This window comes from Chrysemys picta, chromosome 9 (genome assembly GCF_011386835.1).
Source record: "Chrysemys picta bellii isolate R12L10 chromosome 9, ASM1138683v2, whole genome shotgun sequence".
NCBI lineage: Eukaryota > Metazoa > Chordata > Testudines > Emydidae > Chrysemys > Chrysemys picta.
In genome coordinates, this window is record NC_088799.1 from 15,578,599 (window position 1) to 15,601,543 (window position 22,945).

At 41.5% G+C, this 22,945-nt stretch overlaps 1 protein-coding gene across 9 annotated transcripts in view; it reads left to right on the forward strand.

The window, feature by feature from the left end:
• Window positions 1-18,206, forward strand: part of PLD1 (phospholipase D1) — a 134,345-nt gene extending 116,139 nt beyond the window's left edge. For 8 of the 9 annotated variants that reach the window (XM_065557753.1, XM_008164953.4, XM_042853764.2 and 5 more), the window contains 6 exons: window positions 880-993; window positions 2,774-2,823; window positions 3,877-4,011; window positions 9,160-9,313; window positions 10,864-10,981; window positions 11,663-18,206. In XM_065557753.1, the coding sequence (XP_065413825.1) occupies window positions 880-993; window positions 2,774-2,823; window positions 3,877-4,011; window positions 9,160-9,313; window positions 10,864-10,981; window positions 11,663-11,887 (796 nt within the window). In that variant the 3' untranslated portion in view covers window positions 11,888-18,206. The remainder of the gene's footprint in view (window positions 1-879; window positions 994-2,773; window positions 2,824-3,876; window positions 4,012-9,159; window positions 9,314-10,863; window positions 10,982-11,662) is intronic. The other variant, XM_042853766.2, reaches the window with a different exon arrangement.
• The last annotated feature ends 4,739 nt before the right edge of the window (window positions 18,207-22,945 follow it).

Here is a 22,945-nt window from a genome sequence, read left to right on the forward strand (position 1 = left end):
TTGAATTTTAATTAGTGAAATTGCCATTGTTTGGCACCCTACTGTTATTTTGGATTACTCAGGCTGAAAGGCATCTCTAGAATTAAGCCACAGCGGAAATTGGCTGGCCCTCAAGATAAGCATCTAACTAACAACAAAGGAAAAGCAAAAACGGGTAGATTTAGCAAATCAGAGGTAATCCAGGATCAGATCATAATTAAGGATACTTGAAAACTGAACCCTTGTGATGTATGAGGCCAAATATTTGCCCTTTCTAAATATTCTGGGAAGGCCCATTCATCAAAAGCTGGCCAGTGCACTGAGTTTTCTATCTATCTCCTCTCCCAGTGTGATCTGCAGCTTGGAAACAGGACAAGGTTGGGAGAGGAGGAAAACTGTAGATTTAATTATGTTTTCATGCTTGTATTGACTTTACAATAATAATTTATGCTGCTAGCCATGTTCAATAAGATGCTGTCCATTTAAACTGAGGTTCTCAAAGGCACTTATTTCTATAAAACTAGACACAACAATCAAGAAAATTACCTCACCCTGCATCTCTGTGATGCATACCATACCTCTTACTCTTAAATAAACATGTCCCAACCTTTCTTTTTATTCTACACCTGTTTTTGTTGTTTTCAGTTCTTGGTAAATTACACCTTCTGTGCACGTGCATTTAAATAAATGCTGTAGCACTGACCACAACTGTGGAAAACCTGAACCAAAAATACATTTGACTCGCGCTCCCTTAAAAATGAAGTAGAAGCCTACTACAGAAACCATAGGAGTAAGTCAATGGAATGAGAGCCAGTGAATAAGGACTGGTTGCAAGATTGGTGAAAAGAAGTTGAAATTGCAGGAAAATATCCCAAAGGATTGTTGGATTATTTATTTTAGGGACAGCAAACGATACCGAGTGTATGTGGTGATCCCGCTGTTGCCTGGATTTGAAGGAGATATTTCAACTGGAGGTGGGAATGCACTGCAAGCCATAATGCACTTCAACTACAGGTACTGTGCACAGGCCAAAAAGGACACAGAACTCTGAGATCTTTATAGTGATCTCCATGGTTTTGTTGATGTGGTGGTGGTAGTGATGATTTGTACTGTGGTAGTGACCACAGGCTCCAATCAGAATCAAGGCCATATTGTGCTAGGCACTGTACATACATACAGTATGTGGGAAAGAAAAAGAAAATGAACTGTTTATCTGTGATACAGTTTTTACATAACACGGCAACAGTTTTTTATATTATTGTTGTTATTTGCAATAGTGACCTTGGACTTAGAGATAGCTAATAAAATCCTTGCTGAGCTCATTGTCTAGCCTGTTTTCTGGATGCATCATAAGGCTCCAAAATAAGTTTGTTTTCTACAAGCACATAGATCTAGACTTAATTTACTCATACCTGAAATTTCCACCCTTCTTTTAAGAATTTACTACAATTTACTACATATCACTACAGTTTTTTCTAGTTTATCCATGTGGTTTTGATATTTTTTTAGAAGCCTGACAGTATTTTAGTATCAATTTTCCCCGTGGTTTCAACAGAGCTGCAATTAACATGGCTTTATTTGTTCAACAACAAATATTAGCACCACTACTCTATCTTGCTTTGAGCTTCACCATCATTAAAGAAGACAATTCAGCCCAGAGAAGAGTGCTTTATTTGACTGCCCTGCTGCCCAGCCAGCAGAGGGAGCTCAGAGCTTTATGGTTTTGTCAGCCATATTGCTTTTGTCGGGGGCCCTAGTTAGGTTTCATCAGCAGATCTTGAATTTCTTGCAGGTATCTTTCACAGATTCTGAGATCAACCTGAGAGGAATAATATGCATTTTCAAACACAGACACCTATATTACACCCTGGAAATACGTGCATAAATACTGATATTTAATGTTCACACAGAGCATAGGAGGCCCCATCTGAAAGACCCACACCCAGTAAATTTCATGGTGCTAAATATATCTCTTTGCAAGGAGTAAAGGTTGGGGCAGGCCTCAAAGTTTTGTAATCTCGTGCTCCACAGAGTCTGGTGGTAGGGTGGGGTCGGGGAAGAGAGAGATTTTCAAAGGCACAAATGGCAGTTAGGCCTTAAATCCTAATGAAAGTCATTGCAGATTAGGCACATAACTACCAATTATGCCTTTTAAAATCTCCCCCGTAGTCTTTTTCAAAGCTGATGCTCACACTGCTCAGAGATCCTTTCTGGTCCTTGGGACCCCGTGCTCTTCTTTTCTTGTTCAGAAGACAGAAGCAACCCCAGCACAAGAGGGATGGCGGGGGGAGGCTTTGAAAGGGGAAGGAAGTGGTACTGCTGTGACTGCTTTCTGGGGGAGGGACAGCTGAAGGCAGCATGGGTTTATAAGGGAGCCATGCTACCATAGGGGTCGTGAGACCTAGGGACCAACATTGAGAATCCAGTGACCGGCAGAATCATACTTAGGTTATGTCTACACAGAGATTTTTCAGCCCTGTGAGCCTGACTTAGCTGACCCAGGCCAGATGTGGGGTTTTTATCCCCATGTAGACTACAATATCTTCCCCAGCATAAGGTGACCGACCAGAGATGCATACAAACTTCTATGCCTTCTGTGTTCTACACCCCTGTTGACATTTGTTTAGGAAAAATGTATTCTGAGAATGTCACAGCTCTTCTCTTTATATGGTACTTAAAATGTGTCTTGTGTTTGTGATTAGCACATCAGGACTATCGCTATCTTCACATACCTAATTGTACGTCGTTGCTTCAGATCATTTGTATTTGTAACTGCCACCTTAATTCTTTCCAGGACCATGTGCAGAGGAGATAATTCTATCCTGGGACAGTTGAAAGCAGAGAGTAAGTGCTTTGTTTCCCTCTCTGTGTGATGTTCATCATCAGGCCTTGAGGACACTAAACTTTGATTGATTAGCTATAAAGCATAAATGAGCTCATCCACTCGCCAGTTATATAAACTTCAATAACATAACATATTGCAATTATGTCAAATATCAAACATCTTCAAAATAAGGAAAACACGCTAGCCAAAAACATCTGTGTATCTGACGAAATATAATCAAGCAGTAAGATCCAATCGATGGCATCCTCGTGGACAAGACTCCCAACATTTATTTCTGTTTAGCTTGATTTTGTGGTCAAGTTGGTTTCTAACATTGGGTTATGCAGCACAAAGATGGAGTGAGGACAATAGAAGTGTGCATTTTATAGATTGTTGGGTGGGGAATTCTTATATATGATTCTTCGCCACTTTTGGATTTCGTTTATTGAGTCATATAGCCTTGGGTTTTAGAGATGGTTTTTTGTTACACTGTTGCTTGGCACCCAACGACCACACAGAGCTAAAACTATTTAATTATAACACTGTTATCATAATTGCTTTCCTGGGGTCAGCCTGCATTCTTAAATTTGCTTGGATGGAAATCAGAGCACCACGAAAAACATGTTTCATAAATACACGTGCCATATAATACATCCTTGATTCATGTATTTTTGTCTAAATCTGAACTGTAGGTCATTTAAAATAGAAAATGGTTTCCATAGCATGTGCAGACAAAAAAATGGTTACAACCTCTTCCCCACAGCTCAGTCAGAGAAAGCACCCAACTAGCCAAATGATTCTCAGTTGTTAGCATCAATTGGAGGTGCTAGTATACAACACAAGGTAGAGTTTGGTCCAAAATGGGAGAATCCCTGGGTAGCCAGTCAAGCTGGCTATATGGATCAGAATGGCACAGAGAGGCATAGCAGAGTAACATCTATTTTAAAGAGACTTATTTACATTCTGTTATTGTTAAGGAGATGTTGAAAGTTAACTGTTTTGCTTTTCCTTGCTTTTATATTACTAATGACCACCTCTCACTCTCCCACCTCATTGTCCCTTTTAATCCTCAGTTGGAGATCAGTGGATAAATTACATATCATTCTGTGGGCTTCGAACATACGCCGAGCTGGACGGAAATCTCGTCACTGAACTCATCTATGTTCACAGCAAATTGCTTATAGCTGATGACAACACTGTCATCATTGGTGAGTAAAACAGTTAATAATAAATTAATTAATTAATGGAGATGTCCTATCTCCTAGAACTGGAAGGGACCTTGAAAGGTCATCGAGTCCAGCCCCCTGCCTTCACTAGCAGGACCAAGTACTGATTTTTGCCCCAGATCCCTAAGTGGCCCCCTCAAGGTTTGAACTCACAACCTGTTATACCAATAGAATAAAAACCAGCAGGATCTTATTAAGAGGGATAAAGCAAAGATGCCACATCTATTGTAAATATAATGGTAAAGCAAAAGATAAAAATAAACAACATTGTTTCACTACTTATTCCTATCACTACTTATTCCTTATACACACACACACACACACACACATATATATAGATAGATAGATAGATAGATTCATTCACACAATCATTCATTCAAGTTCTGTATAGGTGTTATAGTTACCAGCCTAGAAGTTGCTCATGCCAAGTTACTGGCCAGGTATCTTGGTCATGAGGATGGAGCCGAGTCTGTGTCAGATGCACCTGATGTTCCTGGAGGTTGGCAGCAGAACCAGAGACTCAAAGTCATCAGTCTTGAGAGTCCATTCTTATAGGAATTAATTCCTATGTTAGTCTATGGGAGCTGTTTCATTCTGCTGTTGCTGACTCAATCAGCAGATGGCACATTCCTGGATACATTCTTGGGCACATTCCTGGTGGCTCCAAACTGTCCAAAGTTTGTGTTTCTCATCCTTCCAGGTGATGGGGTGGATCGCAGTTTACCCTCTGGGGGTTGTCTGGTCATCCACTTGACACATTCTTCCGCCGATGGATATTCCCTTTCTAGGCTAGCACCTCCCTAACCATTCATGTATATCACGCATTCATCAGCGTACATTCCATATCTTAACCATATTTTAATTTACTGTCTCCACCACTTTTGGGGTGTGTGCTAATTCATTTGAGACTCCCAGCCTTTAATCACAGAGGGTGGGGGTCTGTCCTAGGAGCCGTTGAATGAAGTGAAAGTCACTTAACGGCTTATAGTGTTTGTTTACATTGTATCAGTTACTTCAAGAAAAAGTCAATTAACTTGTTTGTAAGTTTTACATAGTAATAAAGTATCTTTCACAGGATAGATACAATCAATGGTTTCTACAGACAGTAGCTTACAAGTTTTAACAGAAGACCCAAGAGATTTTTGTACTTGGTGAAACTGTTGGATTTTAAAGTGTGGGGACAAATTATGAGGGGGTCACTGTCACTTGGGGGAATCATTGTTAGTACCTTCTCTAATATCCCTGCAAACCCTGGGTTTAGCCGGCCAATGCTCAAACCGCTGAGCTATCCCTCAATTGCAGAAGAAATTTGTACCATTTGACTACCCTGACTGAAAAATCCTGTTAGATTTCTCTGCCCTGTACAAAGTGCACATGGCTATCACTACTTGCTGTGCTCTCTTCCATTTTACCTGCTAACCCATTCCCTGTGTTGTATATTGAATTTAAATGTAAAGTAATTACGAGTTAATGGGGAAAGCGAGATGGAGGAAGGCTTCTAAAGTGTATTGATTAATTGATAAAGAAATGTGGCTTTGAAATTCCCCCTGGCAGTTAAACTTGTCCCACCGCAGGGAATTCTGTCCATTTGTTTTCATCAAACTCAGCTTTAGCCGCTAAATTGCAGGAGTTGTCCTCTGTTCCTTAAAGAACAGAATGTGCTGTGAAATTTGGAAGACTTGGGGAACATGTGACCATTAGGAAAATATGTTATAACAAGTCATAGATGTTGTTCATCTGTCTCTCTGTTATTGTATATTTATTATAAGGCCATAAAATAACAACATACGGCCAAATTCAGCTCTGATTTATACCACAGAATACAAGAGAAGAATTTGACCCAGAGTTACTACTATTTCTTTAAGAGAGCTCTTTTCAGCCTGTTGTAGCAGTACGAAGGCTTTGCCCATGAGCATCATAATATTAGGTCTTGTAAGAAGCAGAACGATACTGTCCTCCTCAGAGACAATCCTGGTAGCATACAGCCTTAGATAGGTTGAAGTTTGGATCGGGAGGGTTTTGCTACGTATAGTTGTCTTTTTGATAGTCTTCTCACGTCTCTAGTATGAAGAACAGCCACAATAGTTTTACTATTGATGATCATAAACACAGGACTAATTCTATGGTGCATCCACCTAAATGCAGGCAGGCATGGTGATGTGCTATCTGTACGTTTTGCTGTCGTCCAAGGGTATGTCTACCCTGCTGAAAAAAAATAAAAAGACCCACGGCAGCAAATCTCAAAGCCCAGGTCAACTGATTTATGTTTGTGGGGGCTCTCACTCTGGGGCTAAAAATAGCAACATTAATGTTCAGGCTTGGACTGGAGCCAGGGCTCCGACACCAACCCCCTGGCTGGGTTTCAGAGCTTGGGCTCCAAGAATGTCTACACTGCTATTTTTAGCCTTGTAGTGTGAGCCAAAGTCAGTTGACCTGGGCTCTGAGACTCGCTGCTGCAGGTCTTTTTACAGTGTAGACATACCCCCAAGAGGCTTGGGCTCAATGTACCAGCTGTGGAGCTAAATACATCCTCAAGTGCTGCCCCCATGCACCTGACACATTCCTACTGAAGTGCCAACATTCTAGTTGAAAAAGCAAGGCCCTGGTTCTGCAGCTGCAGTAGGAGAGCAGTGACACAGAGGTTTACAAGCTAGTGAGGCACAAATTTGTCCTACCTTAAATTTCCTGCTGATTAGTTGATTTAAACATCAATTAATTTGGTTAGTTCCTCCCCGTCCCCCAAAAGAAAAGAATTCCATGTGACTGAAGCCCTGAGTGATTGAAGCACCTGGGAATAAATTCTTAGTTCAGCTGCATTGTGGAGGAGTGTGAGTATTTTAAGGGGGTTGATTTTATTTTTCCCCCTCTCACTAGCAACTCCTGATAAAGTGGTAGTCAGTATATTCAGTCACTGGGATTACTAAAGCATCTGGGTTTCTTTCTGTAGGAACCCGTTTGTTGCAGGGTTTTTGCTTTGCCTGGAGTGTTTTGTGGGTATATGTTAATTTGCTAAATCCCAGCTATATGTAGTCTCTTGCTGCTCCTTCCCCCAGAACAAACTCTTGCCTGCTTTTCTGTGCCACGTTTTTTCCCCCCCCGATCTCTGTGCAGTACAGGTTAAGCTGCAAAGTGCCTAAGTGCATTGTCCATTTTATATATGCAGAGCGATTGTGCACTCACTTTTGGATGTCCAGTCAGTGGGAGATGCAGGAATGGGCACACAAAGTCAGACACTTGCTTAGGGATAGTTGGCAGTTTCTCCCTGACTGTAACAGGATCCTGACACAAACACCCGTTGGAAATAGCTAAGGCATTAGAATGATTCTTGGCTGCGCTGGCAGTTAGCTGATCTGTGTTGAATGAGCTGGTTGTCTGAGCCCAGTTCTTAGCATGTGTGTGTCCCCACCATAAAGATCACAATCAGAATCTGAACTAATTGGCACCTGGAAAGAGTGACTAAAGACTGGATGGCCATAGAGAATCTGCCAGTCTTGGAGATGATCTCTGGAGAACAGAATGAAGCACTAGCCAAGTACCGGGGAGAAGTTTCTACTACCCATCTCCATTCTTGTTATATGGCCAAATACCCTTATTCTCCAGTGCCGTCACTCTGGCACCTTTAAATTGCCATAACTGCACTCAAAACATTTTTAAAGAGAGGGGGAAAGTTATAATTATACATTGGGACGTGTGCATATGTTCTGAAAGAATTGTCTGATATTTTGGCTCTTTACATTTTGCACAATATGTTCTAATGCTACCTCAAAAGCACAGCAAAGAATAGAAAAAGAACAAATGTTCCTGTTGGTTAGAATGGCCTCTACACCCCTGCAGGGTACGTTTTCATTGTATTGGCAATACTTGGGAACTGGCATACATGACTCTCCATACATAGAAATGAAAATTTGGCCCCTGGGAGTTTTGGAAGCCTTACTTACTAGTTGCTAGAAACTGGAGTTCTCCACCTCCCTCAGTGCAGTATGACTCAGAAATGATTTCCTTCTTTCTTAACCCCACTCCCCCCCCAAAATACCCTGAAGGTGTTTTCTTTTTCTGTTGTTTATTTTAGAAGAAACACTAATGCTGCGTAAGTGGGCTCTGCTGTGCAATTTACTTTAACACTGATTCTGCCTGGGCTTAGGGCACAAATCCAAGTAAAAAAATTTCCTTTCTTTTGTTATGAAATAAATGAAGAAAAGAAATTCCATAGAATTACTTCAAACAAAGAAGCCAGCTTGTGTCATTAAACATATTAAATAAAGACCAAATTAAACTCTGACCCTTGCCCTTGCATGCCATGGTATCGCTCTGCAAAAATAGCTGGAGGCTACTGAGAAATTAAGCTTTAAAACCTTTTGTGTTGGATTCAAAATTGTTTAACCTTCTTTCATGCCCTGGAGTTTATGGAGAATGTGGAGATTTCCCCCCCACACACACACACACACACATACTGATCTTGGCTCTTTTGTGGCTCTTTAAATCAGAAGTGGCTTTGATGGAGGGTCTGTTCTAACAAATCTTCATCTCGAGACTCTCCATCCTTAGCAACCTAAATTGTTTTGCTAACGAGAATAAAATGGATAATGTTCACATGGCATTTACATTGATCTTCTCCAGTTCCAACAAGTGGCAAAGGTAATTCAGCCTCCTCTCTACCACCTGCTGACAAAGGAGAAGATTTTTAACCTATGAACTCCAGTAGTGTTTTATCACTTCCATTGGAAGAGACTGAGGACAATTGAGTTCAGGTCGGCTAAGTCCAGGCAGCTGAACTTGTCATATGCACAGGCAAGGAACCACACAGTGGGATGGTAGAGGGTGGTCGACAGTAAGTGATGGTGGTAGGATATACACAGAAGAGTGTGAGGTTGGAGGAGAGCTATTCATTGAAACTCTCCTTTACACACAAGAGTGGTGTGTCTTTCTACCTAGTCTCAGGGCATACTGTGAACGCTGGGGCCCTGCAAAGGAGAAGCTGGCAAGACCCCATTCTTAAAGTTATTTGGTGCCTAGCTCCCATAGCTTTGAGGATCTGGGTCTACGTCCCGCTGGTGTTAAACAGGCCTATCACCTTTGTGGTGTCGGTATGTATTGTTTGTGGTGTTATAGTTTCTTTGTTTCCCTTGAAAGGCTCTGCTAACATCAATGATCGCAGCATGCTGGGAAAACGCGACAGTGAAATGGCTATCATTGTGCAAGACACCGAAACCGTCCCTTCAGTGATGGATGGAAAGGACTACAAAGCCGGAAGATTTGCTCAGTCACTCCGCCTCCGGTGTTTTAGGTATGAGTGCTAGAAACTAATTACGGTGCATGGAAATCTCATGCTAAATTCTTGGGTGCCAGGAAGATCTTACCCACTGAGGTCTTTTCCCAGCAGGTTGTGGTAATTAGTATTTTGTACTTGTGCAGGAAGATGCAGTCCTGCTGCCTTGCAGGGATTGCATTCCTCATTGATTTTGAAAAAGGGGCATCTGTGCAGTTGTCCATAAAGGATATGCACGGGATTAAAGATATGAGTGGGTTTAACTCCTGTAAAATCAATGAACCTACACCCACTAACACATGGACTGAGTTTAGCCTAGATTTCCCATGCAGTGTCCCATTCCTTCCTTCCCCCCTCACCCCCCAATGACTATTTGGATTACAAATCTTGGGAGTCTGTTTTGGTTAAATTTTTCCTTGACCCCTTCAGTAGGGGGAACAGAAGACAATGGAACTTTGCTAAGAAATAAATACTGCCACTGCACTGTATCAGTTTTAGGTGGTGGTGTCTTTTTTTTTTTTTGTACTGGGAATTTGTTTAATCAGAGAAGCCATCTGGCAGCAGCACAGCTATTTTCTCATTAGAACACTTTTCCCCCCCATTTTCCATCTGGATGGTTTTTAAACATAAAGGAGGAGAAGATAAGGCAGTGCTAAGGTTGACAGACTATTCTGTGTAGGAAATAGCGGCAGACAAGGAAGTCTCAGTGCGCGCAGCACCATCTAGTAAGCATTGAGGACATTATCTAAGGGAACCCTTTTCTTCTTCAGGATTGAGTTGTTGGGTTGTTGTTTTTTTCACATCGAAGAGGGAACGTGCCTAGTGGTTAGAGCAGGGGAACGTGAACACAGGGCTCCGCTACTGACAGCCTGATTTTGCAAGATGCTGAACCTCTCTTGGGAGATGTATATTCTCGGCTCCCATTGGTGGGACTGACTGGTATTCTGAACTGATGACTTCAGTCCCCTTCCATTATTACCTTCTGGAAAACCTGCGGTTGATTTTGCAGACGGTTTCTCACATTCTGATAAACAATATCCCCATCGTTTTGGTATATGTTTGTGCAATGCCTAGCACAATGGGGCTGCAATGCAAATAATAATAATAATAATAATAAAAAATAACAGCATGGGTCCTTTATGAGTTTTCATTTTTGGACGGTGTTCTAGGGTCACTTAATTCAATAACTGCACATGACTAAAACAACAAGGAGTCTGGTGGCACCTTAAAGACTAACAGATTTATTTGGGCATAAGCTTTCGTGAGTAAAAACCTCACTTCTTCGGATGCATCGAAGTGAGGTTTTTACTCACGAAAGCTTATGCCCAAATAAATCTGTTAGTCTTTAAGGTGCCACCAGACTCCTTGATGTTTTTGTAGATACAGACTAACACGGCTACCCCCTGATACTTGACACCATGCACATGACTGGTTTTGTTACCTGCTGGTTTTGTTTTCCTCCAGAAGAAAGAAGCTGATTACAAGGATCACATTCCTGTTTATGAAAATTCTCTGGCGGGTTCTGTGTTACCTTCCAATGACATCAGTTCTTTCCCCCTCCTTTTCAGGGTTGTTCTTGGTTCTTCAGCAGACCTCAGTGCTGATCTTCAGGATCCAGTCTCTGACAGATTCTTCAAGGAGGTGTGGGTTTCAACAGCTGCCCGCAATGCCACGATTTTTGACAAGGTGAAGTACCTGGCTCGTTTTCTCTTTTTGCTTCACTGTTGATAGATGTAAAGGAGAGAAGCAACATTTTGGTTTTGTGGGAGAGGGACTGGTGGGGCGGGAGGGTTCAATCTCTAGATCTCATCAGGATGTTTTGAATACTGAAATTACACAAGCTATGAGCAGCAAAAGGCCACATCAGCTGAAGGGTTTTCTTTTGGCATAACTTTTTGGACCCTTAAATACCGTTGGCAGGCAAGCAAGGTTGCAACTCTGATTGTCCTCTCATTTATATACTGATTTTACAGAGTATTGTAGTTCCAATTTCTGGAGCTCTTGATTTACATCAGCATGTGTTAGGAGAGAATTGGGCCCTGTAAGAAAGAATCATCTATTTGCCCGTATGCAAAGCAAGGCTCACTGATAAAGCAAACTCACTATTGCTAATTTTGGATAATCTCCTGGAGGGATCAGGAAAAGTCCCCAGAATCCTAATTTGCAAACTCCAGTCTTTTGCGATTGCTGTACAGATTTTCTCACAAAGGCGGGTGTACAAATTGTTAAGCTCCCCAGGGTCCATTAGCCAATTCACTTAAATATATATGAAGGTGTTTACAGTAGCATCAGTTTCCACTGTGGAATGCATGTCGTGATATTTTCCTCTATGTTTATGTGCCACCTCCTCTTTCCATTTCAAATCAGGTGTTCCGATGCCTTCCCAGTGATGAAGTGACTAATTTAGCCCAGCTGCGTGACTTCATTGCCAAGTCAAAATTGGTAACCCAAGATGCTGCAAAAGCAGCAGAAGAATTAAAGAAGATTCATGGATTTCTAGTGCAATTCCCCTTTCGTTTCCTGGATGAAGAAAACTTGCTGCCTTCTGTTGGAACAAAAGAATCCATGGTGCCCATGGAAGTTTGGACTTAGGATTATTTAGACTTTAAAGTCTGGTTTCTTGGAGACAGTTTGCATACTTGATGATTTCAGGAAGCTCTGTATTGCCAAGGTAGCCACCAAAAAGGTCTCCATCAAACTAATGTGCCTTTCTTAAGGATTTTGGTGGAACAGCTTCAGACAAAATGACACTGTTATGGGGAGGGAAAGAAAATTTGGCACTTATGATCATTGACAAGTTCTATTAATTGAAAAGAACAATACTTCTTTACAGACATATTCTAAGCACCTTAAAGATGCAGGCCACTCCTATGAAGGGAGACAAATCATAATGTATATTACTACTGCCAGCGTGATCATACATGTACAGTGATTGTGATACCCAGGAGTTGTAGGCTGTTTGTGCTTTCTAAATCTTTGTGTGCTCGCACTTTATTATTTAGCTGGAGTTACCCTCTTCATCATCTCTGTTTTGTATCCCCTCAAGTATTCCCTCACTGCTTACACCTCCATAATGGTTGGGAAACGTTGCCTGAGGCCAACTCAGGTGTTCCTATGATCATTGCCTATCGAGCTTAGATGTTACATTGCATATATGGCAAAAGACTAACACTCTTATGTCAGAATCAGTGGTGCTGTCTGTCTCCTGGCCCCAGGGGAAAACATTGGTTTTTTTACTACAACTACAGCAATCAACATTCCTCATGCTCAGCATGGCACTGTGTAGATCTCCGTGAGGGGCAATCCCTAATGGAGATTGAGGTGATGGGAATCTCTTGAATTCTGTTTTTTCAGGGTTTGCAGAACTTGTTTGAGTTCAGCAACTCTTTTTCTTACTATCTAAACTATAATTTTTTCCCCAAGGGAGAATCAACTTTTTAACCCTACATTTTTCTAGCTGAAGGAAATCCTGCTGCTATGTATTAGGGAGACGAGAATCCCAAAAGCTAGGTTGGCAAAGCTGGGTCCTCTGTTTGGATCACAGAGCTGTGGGTATACACTGCATTAAATTCTTAGCGCTTTCCCCTGCTTCCTTTTCCACTGTTTCACCTATAAGGAACAAGAACCTAGTAACAGTTGAGTCAGAGTTGAAATTTTGAGCTGACGATGTTCAAGGTTGATCAAAAAGAACAGGAGTACTTGTGGCACCTTAGAGACTAACAAATTTATTAGTCTCTAAGGTGCCACAAGTACTCCTGTTCTTTTTGCGGATACAGACTAACACGGCTGCTACTCTGAAAGGTTGATCCAAGTTACTCATACTGAGTTCGATCACCCTCCAGAGGCTAGTGGGGAGATAGCACTGAACTTCTCTCTGGGACCAGCTCCAGTAATGGGAAGACATGGTTTTGAACAGTCTCTGCAATGCAGAAATGTGACTCCATGTCATCTGAGGGATTGATAAACTCACTCTACATGGTCAATCTTTTTGCTTTCCATTTACTAATACGAGTGGCACAATTAATAAGAAACTCAGAACACTGGGTTCCTATCTGGAGAGAGTGAGAAGCTGAGACTCCCATCTCTGAATGCAGAATGTTAACTGATTCAGTGGGAGTGCCATTCACCAAGCAAGGGCAAATGTGGCCCATAATCTGTGATCCAGTAAAAGCCTTCACTATTCCTTATACATAAGGCTTACGAACTTTCATTGCAATTTTTCTCTTTGCTAAAAAATTCCAATGATTATAAGTAAATTTGTCCTTAAAAAAAAGAAAGAAAAAAAAAGTTTGACAGGCTTCCAACATGCATTCATTAGTTTATAAAAAAAATCATGGCACCCTTTTGAAAGATATGTGCCAACTGTGTTTTGGGCATATCTTACATTTAAGCTGATTGCTCTATATATTTTAAGAAATGTAATTCGGCATAGCGTCATTTTCCAACACTACATCACATTAATAAGTAACAAACACTAACATTCCTCAAGGGCAGCCCAAGTCCGAACTAGTTGCTATGTTTTGTGTTACTTCATGCTCATATTTTATAGATGCAATTAATTAGTGATATGGACAGGACTCACAACCATTCCTTATACTCGGTGAACCAGTGGTCTATTTAATGTGTCAGTAGTGCATGCACAGCTTTTATGAAGTAAACTGCAATGTGTTTATAGGTACTGTGATTTTGTGAAGTGCACTGCAGATAACTAGGTTCCCTCAAGATTTGTTGAGTATTGTTATTTAAAATCATATTTGTTGTTTAAAATGGGACACAGGGCTGACCTGCCAGCTCCTGTGCTAGAGAAATATGCTATCAGGTAACCACCGCAAAGCTAGGAAACTAAAACATCAAAATACTTTTGCTTTTAACACTAGCCTAAGGCTTTTAATGTCACGCAAAAAACTGTTGGCCATTTTTAGTTTGAACAAAACTGCCAATATGAAATGATTATAGCCTGCCACATATTACCATTAAACCACACAAGTATAGAGTCATAGTTGAAAGAGGCCCAAACCAGAACAGCATATTCATTCACACCAGACCTACAACCAAACCTAAAGAAGCATGTAATGCTCCTATCATCTTCTATCTGTCTAGATGCTCATATGGCTCCTATCACCATAGTACCTGAGCATCTCATGATCGTTCCTGAATCCTTACAGCACCTCTTTGAAGTGGTATTGAAACTTTGTGGCTTCATAGGTAACGTGACCCGGATTGTCTTTCCGAAACTGCAATGCAGCTGACGTGCAAAACCCAAGCCATGAGGCGTTTGCCCATCTCAGATGATGTTAGGGGTCTGATGTCAACCCATACAGCCCAGGAATTTTGAATTAGTATTGAAACACCATTCTTAATCCACCCCCTTTGTACTATACATTGGCTTTGCAGCATTTGCGGCATATAAAATACCTCATTACTTGAAGATCTTGCCACTGCCTGAAAACAGAGGGTGGATTCACCCTTGCGCATAGAGTTAGCACAGGATCTATGCAGCCCTTTAAATAAGGCTTAAATAGAATTAAAGTAATGTATAGGCATTGCCCTGGCTCTCTGCACAGGAGTGAATTCTGCTCCGTGTAAAAGGATAGGCTAAGAAATTCTTCATTTTGAATTTCCCTGATTTTGTTGGTTGCCAGACTCTTGACGTTAACGGAACACCTTTATTTTATTTTCCTTTCTGGATGGAGGGAAAAGAAAGAAATATTAAGAAGAAGAAGAAAGCCAAGACAAAACTTTGCCATTCCCCATACTGTGGGGAATTGATGCATCTTGAAATTCAATATTTTTCAATGGAGTCATTCAAATGCTGCCAAAATTCTGGAATCCTCTTACACTCTTAGGCCCTGACTCTGCAAGCTGCTCAGTATGGATGGGCACCTACGTCCATGAATAGTTCCATTGATTCCAGTGAAGATTCACACTACGAGTCCAGGGTTCACAAATGCAGAACAACTTGCAGTATCAAGGTACATTACAGTACACGGGCCTCAAAGTAGTCACAAGAGGAAGTATTCTGCTCTGTAGCCTTTACAGTGCAATATGTGCCCTCACATCATTCTTCTTACATATTCACAGCCTACACAGAAGTTGGTGTCTTTTGTGAATGGCTGTTAATTAGACTTTTCTTTCACATGCTTTGAGGCCACAGCAGGGGTGATGTTTAACACCTGGACTCTGCACATAAACAGTCACCACTCTTTAGTCCTTAATAGCCTGGCGGTTTTACTTTTACTTTGAATACCCAAAGCAAATCATGGCGTAATCATTTGCAAATGTACGGTACTCTAAGCAGTGATGCTGTTTTTAGTGATAGTAGTTCCTGAAATATGTGAACTGTTTTTCTGTCTTTTATTTTTAAAAAATTGTAAAAAAGAAGAGGAAAAATCTCCTCCAGACTCAGATTTTATATTTCATGATTCAACCTGGATGGAAGATTTATGGTGGCTATTCCTAAGCAGGTGCCAGTACGAGAATTCAGCGTCACTTCTTACCAGGCCTGTATATATTTTTAAAGAACGGGATATTTTAATATATGTTTTGTTGTATAGCTGCAGGATTGGACTTACTTTTTAGCATAGAAAATTATGCATGGTAAAAAAAAAAACCATGAAAAATAAGATTTTCGTAATCTAAGCACTTGATTATTAAAATAATTTGTACCAAAAAAGCCACCCATTGCTATGCAGGACATCCCGGACTTTTGGCTCAGCTTCTGGGCTTGTACTCCCCACTAGCTGACGCTGAGCGTGCGCAAGGGCAGCACACTTAAGGTATGTCTACACTGCAGCTGGGAGTGAAGCTCCCAACCCGGCAGACAGACTCACGCTAGTGGACTCAAGCTAAGCTGTGGACGTTGTAGCTCAGGATGGGGTCTCAAGTCCCCCTAGGCTTGACAGCCCATGCCACAAAGTTCATGCTGCTATTTTTAGCATGCTAGCTCAAGTCCTACTAGAATGAGTCTGTCTGCCCAGGTTGGGAGGCTAGTTCCTAGCTGCAACGTCGACATACCCCTAAGGTCTAATCCTGTCTTCAATGAAAGAGGCTTGCCATTGGCTGACATGACAACAGGATCAGTCCCAAGGGAAGGAAGTGCCTTTTGTCACTCGGTGTCCTCTCTGGCCTTTGAGCAAGCAGCACAGACAGCCTTGGAAGGGAGTCCAGCAACATTTTAGCTTAGGCCAGGTCTACACTAAAAACTTTTGCCCATACAATAATGTTGACGAGGGGTGTGATTTTTTTTTTTAAATGACATTTTTATACCAGCAAAAGCCCTAGTGTAGATGCTGGTAAACTGGCAAAAGCATATTTTTGCCAGTAGAAGCTGTGCCCACACTAGGAGGTTTGTCAGTATAGCTATACTGGCATAACTATGCCAGCAAACCTTTTCTAGTATAGACTAAACCTCAGAAGCATGGTGGCTAGGACAGCAAGATGAAATGTAAGAGCAATTAGAAATGGGAGGGATTCATAAACTATAACAGGAATGTGGGTAAACTCCTGGGATCTATCCCAGAAGCGCTGCTGGGGAATGACCCCAGTGAAGGTGATGAGAGTTCTGGTGGGGACTGGCACCAGAGAAGGATCAATATAGCTGTACATTTCCTTTGTCATATTAGGATCCAGGCATATTTTTAAAATTAATTTCAAGTTTTAGGCCGTAATCTTACAGCCCTTCTTCTGTCCCATTGCCTTCAGCAGGAGTTTTGCTTAAGTGAAGACTGCACGATTTGCCCTCTCTGATATTTTTAATGTATCCTTCTACTCAAATTATGTGATTATCTGCCTTAAAAGGAGACATCTACATTTTTATAGGTGTTTGTACAGTTATTACACAGTATGTGCGTTTTATTTAAAAATCAAGCAGAGGCAGTTTTGGGACATACGAAAAAAAGTCGGTATGACCCTTTACAGTGTAAAGTTTACACGACTGCTTTTGGTTTACTTTTGGTTTTTTCACAACTTAGGGCCAGCTCCGCTGTTGGTGTAAATTAACATAGCTCCATTGACCTCAGTGAAGTTCCACCATTTCAAAACCAGCAGAGATTTGGCCCGGCGTGCCTCCTGACCTCTGATACGCGCAAAGCAAGAGCCGGTACGGTGCCATCTTAGGTGTGCAATAGGACAAGGTGGGCATCTGCCATACTAGCCACAGGGCTCTTCTCACCCATGCTGAGCCCCACCGAAATCCAGACCCTTGTAGATTCAGGGTGGTAGTTAGGAGTGTAACTCCATTGCAGTGAATGAATGTTAGGGTGACCAGACAGCAAGTGTGAAAAATTGGGAGGGGGGGTGGGGGATAATAGGAGCCTATATAAGAAAAAGACCCAAAAATCGGGACTGTCCCTACAAAATCGGGACATCTGGTCACCCTAATGAATGTATTCAATGTAAAACCAGTGTAAATTAGATAGAATTAGGCCCACAGACTGTAAATCTAAAACTGAATGCAATAGTACTTTTTTTTTTTGGCCTTCTTTTCTTTTTTCTTTTCAAGCACTTGTGATCAGTTCATTTTTAACCTACCAGTGCAGTTTCATAAAATAACATAGATACTGTGAGTAATTCGTATTTATCTGGCTCTATCCTGACATGCAGGAAATGAGATCGTTTTTAAATTCACAGGTCAAGAAATGTACAAGGTTCCGCTAACTAAACTAATGGATAAAACAAGAGCTTCCAAAATATTTGTGCTTCAGACATACAAGGGTTGACGTGATTCCGAATCGCTGTACTTCTCCGCTTTAGAGTGATAAAATTGTGAACACATTGACTGCTCCTTCTGTGAAGGGTTTTGAATTGACAGTTTTGTGTCCCTGTTTCTGCTAATGGCTGTTCCCTTCCCTATCCATTACTGTATTTGGTAAATAGATATGTATTAAGTGATTTAAATATAATGTATCAGAAACATTTGGGTGATGACTTTTCATTTTAAATGGCTTTTGGAATGATCATTTTGCAAGCCGTGGACCTAATTCTGCTTTTGCATCAAATGAAGAAAACTTCCTTGGCAATCAGTGGATCTCCATGGCAGTGTAAAGACAAAGCAGACTCGGGGTGAAAAAATTATTACAAATGCAGCCCAAGATAAAGTTACCACTGGGACAAGGGGATTGCTAACTTGTCTATAGTCAATGAAAACCAATATATTTTAAATTTATATTATATGCTATAAGAACCCTGAGGTCTAGAACCAGGGTGTGTGGGGTTCCCGGCAGCCACTACATCCTTGTTGCAACCAGGAACCCAGTCAGGGCTGTCACCAAGAAGTACTGCAGGAAGTCCTACCTAAGAGGCAGGAATGGCAGCCCTCTGCAATTCCCTGATTGGGTGGCACTCCCTATATAAACCAGGAAGCCATTTCTGGGAGTTTTTTGAGCAAAGCAGATCTTTGGTGTGTGCTTCTGCCCTAGAATCTTCCTCACCAATCCTTCCTGTGACTTACCTTGATCCTGGCTCTTGACTTTGGCTCAGCTCCTGACCCTGATCTTGGTTTACTGACTTAGGCTTAGGACCATTACTAGGGTGATCAGATGTCCCGTTTTTAAAGGGACAGTCCCGTTTTCTGGGACTTTTTCTTATATAGGCGCCTATTACCCCCCACCCCTGTCCCATTTTTTCACAGTTGCTATCTGGTGACCCTAACCATTACTGACCCCAGTGAAGAACCCTGGCCCAGCCTCATCCTGATTCTCATTCCATGCTCGCAGTTTGGTAATGGACTCTGACTTTGCAGTTTGATCTGCTGTGGCCCTGAATTGATCTCTGACCTTGGGTCTGATACTGAGCAGCTCACTTTGTGCCCACAAACTGTCCATGACCCGGCCCTGACAACTACACTCAAATCAGGCCCCAAATTTAGATTTTATGAATATGAGCTTTGTCACACAGTAGAAATACTGTTTAAGTCAGTATTTCTCAACTGGTGGGTCCCATCCTGTAGGAGGTCACAAAAGGCAATCACCGGTTGTGAAGCATTGAAACTTTTATTACCATCTAAAGCAAAGAAAATCTTGCTCCGCTCATACTCTCCCTCATCAAGGTCAAGTATTCTTTGTCAACCTCTCAAAATACACACCAATGAATTATATGAGCTGCGCATTGTTACCATTTTTTTACTCTCACTTTTATAATAAAATAAATGTAAGGGGATTGTGAAAAATTTGACTTTGAATAAGAGGTGGCCAACCTGAAAAGGTTCAGAAACATTGGTTTAAGGTAGCTAATGGAAATATTTTTTTAAAACTGCCCTATGGTGGTTGCACCCCAAACATTTTAGCCCCGAGAACCTGAAAGTGAAGCTTACTATGGGAGAGTCAGGATAGCCTAGTGAATAGGGCATTGGATTGTGACTTTGAAGACCTAGATTATAGTCCCAGTTAGTCTACTTGCCAGCTGGTTGACCTTGGCCAGGTCAAGTCACCGCTTTGTGCCTCAGTTTCCCCATCTGTAAAATGGGGATAATAGTAGTAATGTCCTTTGTAAAGCACATTGAGTGCTACTGATGAAAAGCACTGCATAAGAGCTAGGTATTATTATTATTATACACAAAAGTGAAGCTGACTTCACTGAGGTTGCTTTGTCCAAGCTGAGAGAAACAGCAAAAGTAAAACAACACAGATGGGAAAATTTGACTTCTATTTTAATAATCCAAAGGTACATCTGCAAGGAAATTTGTCTCTTTCTAACATGGCTCTTAAATTGTCTGTCCATTTTAAAGCCGAATAAAGGAAGCTCTGAGTTGAGAGAGAAAGGAGCAGGGTCTTGCTGACCTCCATGAACAAAGCAGCCATGGCATATTCAAACCCTTTTGCAAAAACAAAAGCGTGCTAATTCTCTGTTTCTTATGCTTTACCCGCCCTTCCAGTGCCCCAAGGCTATCTCTGACTTCAAACCTTTCCAATACAATCTGTTCCCTGGATAAACACAATAAACCAAGATAAGGCAGCAAGGCCTTTCAATGAGGCAGGATGCGGCTGGGACTAAAGTAAGCAGCTCTTGATTGACACCTTAAGCCTTTTCTGCCCTGACTTCTAAATCTCACAGCTAATTATATGCTTCCTGCATCAAACTTCTATGATCTTGGAAGTGAAGATAACAGAGAAGAACAATAGTAACACTGAGGCCTGTCAGTCACTTCTCGGTCATGGAAGGATTGGCTGGAGATGTTGCAATGATTATTATTAATGTACTGTGGACACGCTTAAAAAGTCAGCGTTTGTCTACAGCGACCAGAGTTATTTCCTATTCGAAGTGCAGGCGAAATCTGCGCTATCTCAATGTGCAGTCATGTTAGTGTAGAACTAGTGTACAAGAAGAAACTGCCCTGAATCGAGAGTTAGGGCCTGACTGTCATTTATAGCAAGGCCTCTTTATACTGATATAAAGCAGTCTTAGGGCTGGTCTACACTGGGGGGGGGGGGGGGTGATCAATCTAAGATACGCAACTTCAGCTACACTATTCGCATAGCTGAAGTCGAAGTATCTTAGTTCAACTTACCTCGCCATCCTCACGGCGGCAAGTCGACCGCCACGGCTCCACCATCGATTCCGCTTACTCCTCCTGCCGAGGTGGAGTATGGGTGTCGATTCAGGGATCAATTTATCGGGAATCAATGGTAAAATTCCCATTGACTTCAACATGGCCGGGATTTTACCCACCGTACATAATTCAAATGAACAATTTACACAGCTGGGTATTCCTGTAGCTCTCAATCCTTGCTGACGGAAAAGGCAGCATACGGATATTTTGAACAATAGCTGCCATCGCTGCTATGTTTAATGGACTGGTTCTTCTCCAGGATGATCCTCTCCAGACATCTTTACACTGAGGGAAACCGACCGTGAGCCAGATAATCTCCCAATTTCTGCTTCCTCCAACAGGTAAATCGTTCCAAAGGTAATCTGGCTCAAAACTGTGTGAGCCAGAGAGGCAGCAACAGAGGATTGATTCTTTCTTTCTCCCCAAGGCTGTTAGAGTGTCTGCCTTCAAGGGCCATGTTGTGAGATCAGTTCTTTGGGCCTCTGCTATTAGAACATCGATCTATCGAAGTCTCAATAATACACTAACTTTTAAAATGGTATGTTTTTTGTATGCATGGAGTTACTATGGCATTCTAGGTGTTTGGGTAGAGGAAGAAGGAAAAATGATGAGGCTTTGTGGAGACCGCTCTAAAGACTCAAAGAAAATAACAAGAGGTTTCTTTTATTCCCCAAAAAATCAATCTGTTTTCGTTTCTCTGCAATTTGTGCCATCTCTTTTGATTTTCAAGTATGTGTCTGAAGCTCGGTTGCAAGTTGAATGAAGGTTTTAAGAGCTTGAATCACAACAGTACGGTGAGTAAAATGCTCAGTTTTTATTGAAAAAATCAAAAGTGACAGTTATAAAATTAGTTCCATTGCTTTGATTGATTACTTGGAATATTTAGCTCAGAATGATTACATCAAGAAGGCCTGTTAAAGTTGAAGCTGGCACATAAATTAATTTAGGAAAAAATCTTCCTTTTTGAAAGAAAAACTTTTCTGCGGTGGTAAAGTGTTTATAACCAGAAACAGAGATAAAGAATCTTCTCAACAGTCAAGCTGGTGTGAATAATTAAACATATGGTACTGTGAATTAGTATTTGAGGACAAAGGGAAAGAATAACACAAAGATAATGTTATTGTGGCTTCACAGATCTCTGTTATCTTGAGATCAGTACTGGCCAGGAGGAAATGGAAGAGCTGTTAGCTTGCTGTTCAACCGTTGTGTAGTTTCCTCCTAATGGCCTTTCTATACTGTATGTCCCTACTGGGAAACCCTGCAAGTTTTGTGCATGTTGATGAGTCTTGAATCATAAGGATGCTCTTATTGGTGAGGAGGCAGTAGGTCAGGGGTCGGCAACCTTTCAGAAGTGCTGTGCCGAGGCTTCATTTATTCACTCTAATTTAAGGTTTCATGTGCCAGTAATACATTTTAACATTTTTAGAAGGTCTCTTTCTATAAGTCTATAATATATAACTAAACTATTGTTGTACGTAAAGTAAATAAGGTTTTTCAAATGTTTAAGAAGCTTCATTTAAAATTAAATTAAAATGCAGTGCCCCCTGGACTGGTGGTCAGGACCCGGGCAGTGTGAGTGCCACTGAAAATCAGCTCCCGTGCCGCCTTTGGCACGCATGCCATAGGTTGCCTACCCCTCCACTATGGTTTACAGTGCAGTAAAGACAGGAACTGGGAATGGGTGATGGTCTTTTATCTCCTGAACCTCCACTTGGGCTGGGAAGGTTGATGGCAGTTGGGAAATTCTAAGGAGTGCTACTATGCTGTGGTCACCGCTATGACAAGGGTGTGTGCACAAGGGAAGCAGAAAGGAGGAAACAGAAACCGCAGTAGCCCAGATAATGGAAACGATAATAACAGAACGGGTTTGTGCAAGTTGTCGTTGGAACAATGCACGGCTGGTATTACAACAATCCTCAGTGCAGACTAGCTAAAGGCAAAGGTTTTCATCAGCACCATCAATACAGATGGCCTTGGATTTCCTCGGTCTGCTTATTTTAACATTAAGATTGGTATAGGTATTCACATGTCTAAGTGCCTCCAGAAAACTGATTTCTACCCCTTTTCACAGAGTGCAATTCCCATCATCTTGAGTGCATCCATCT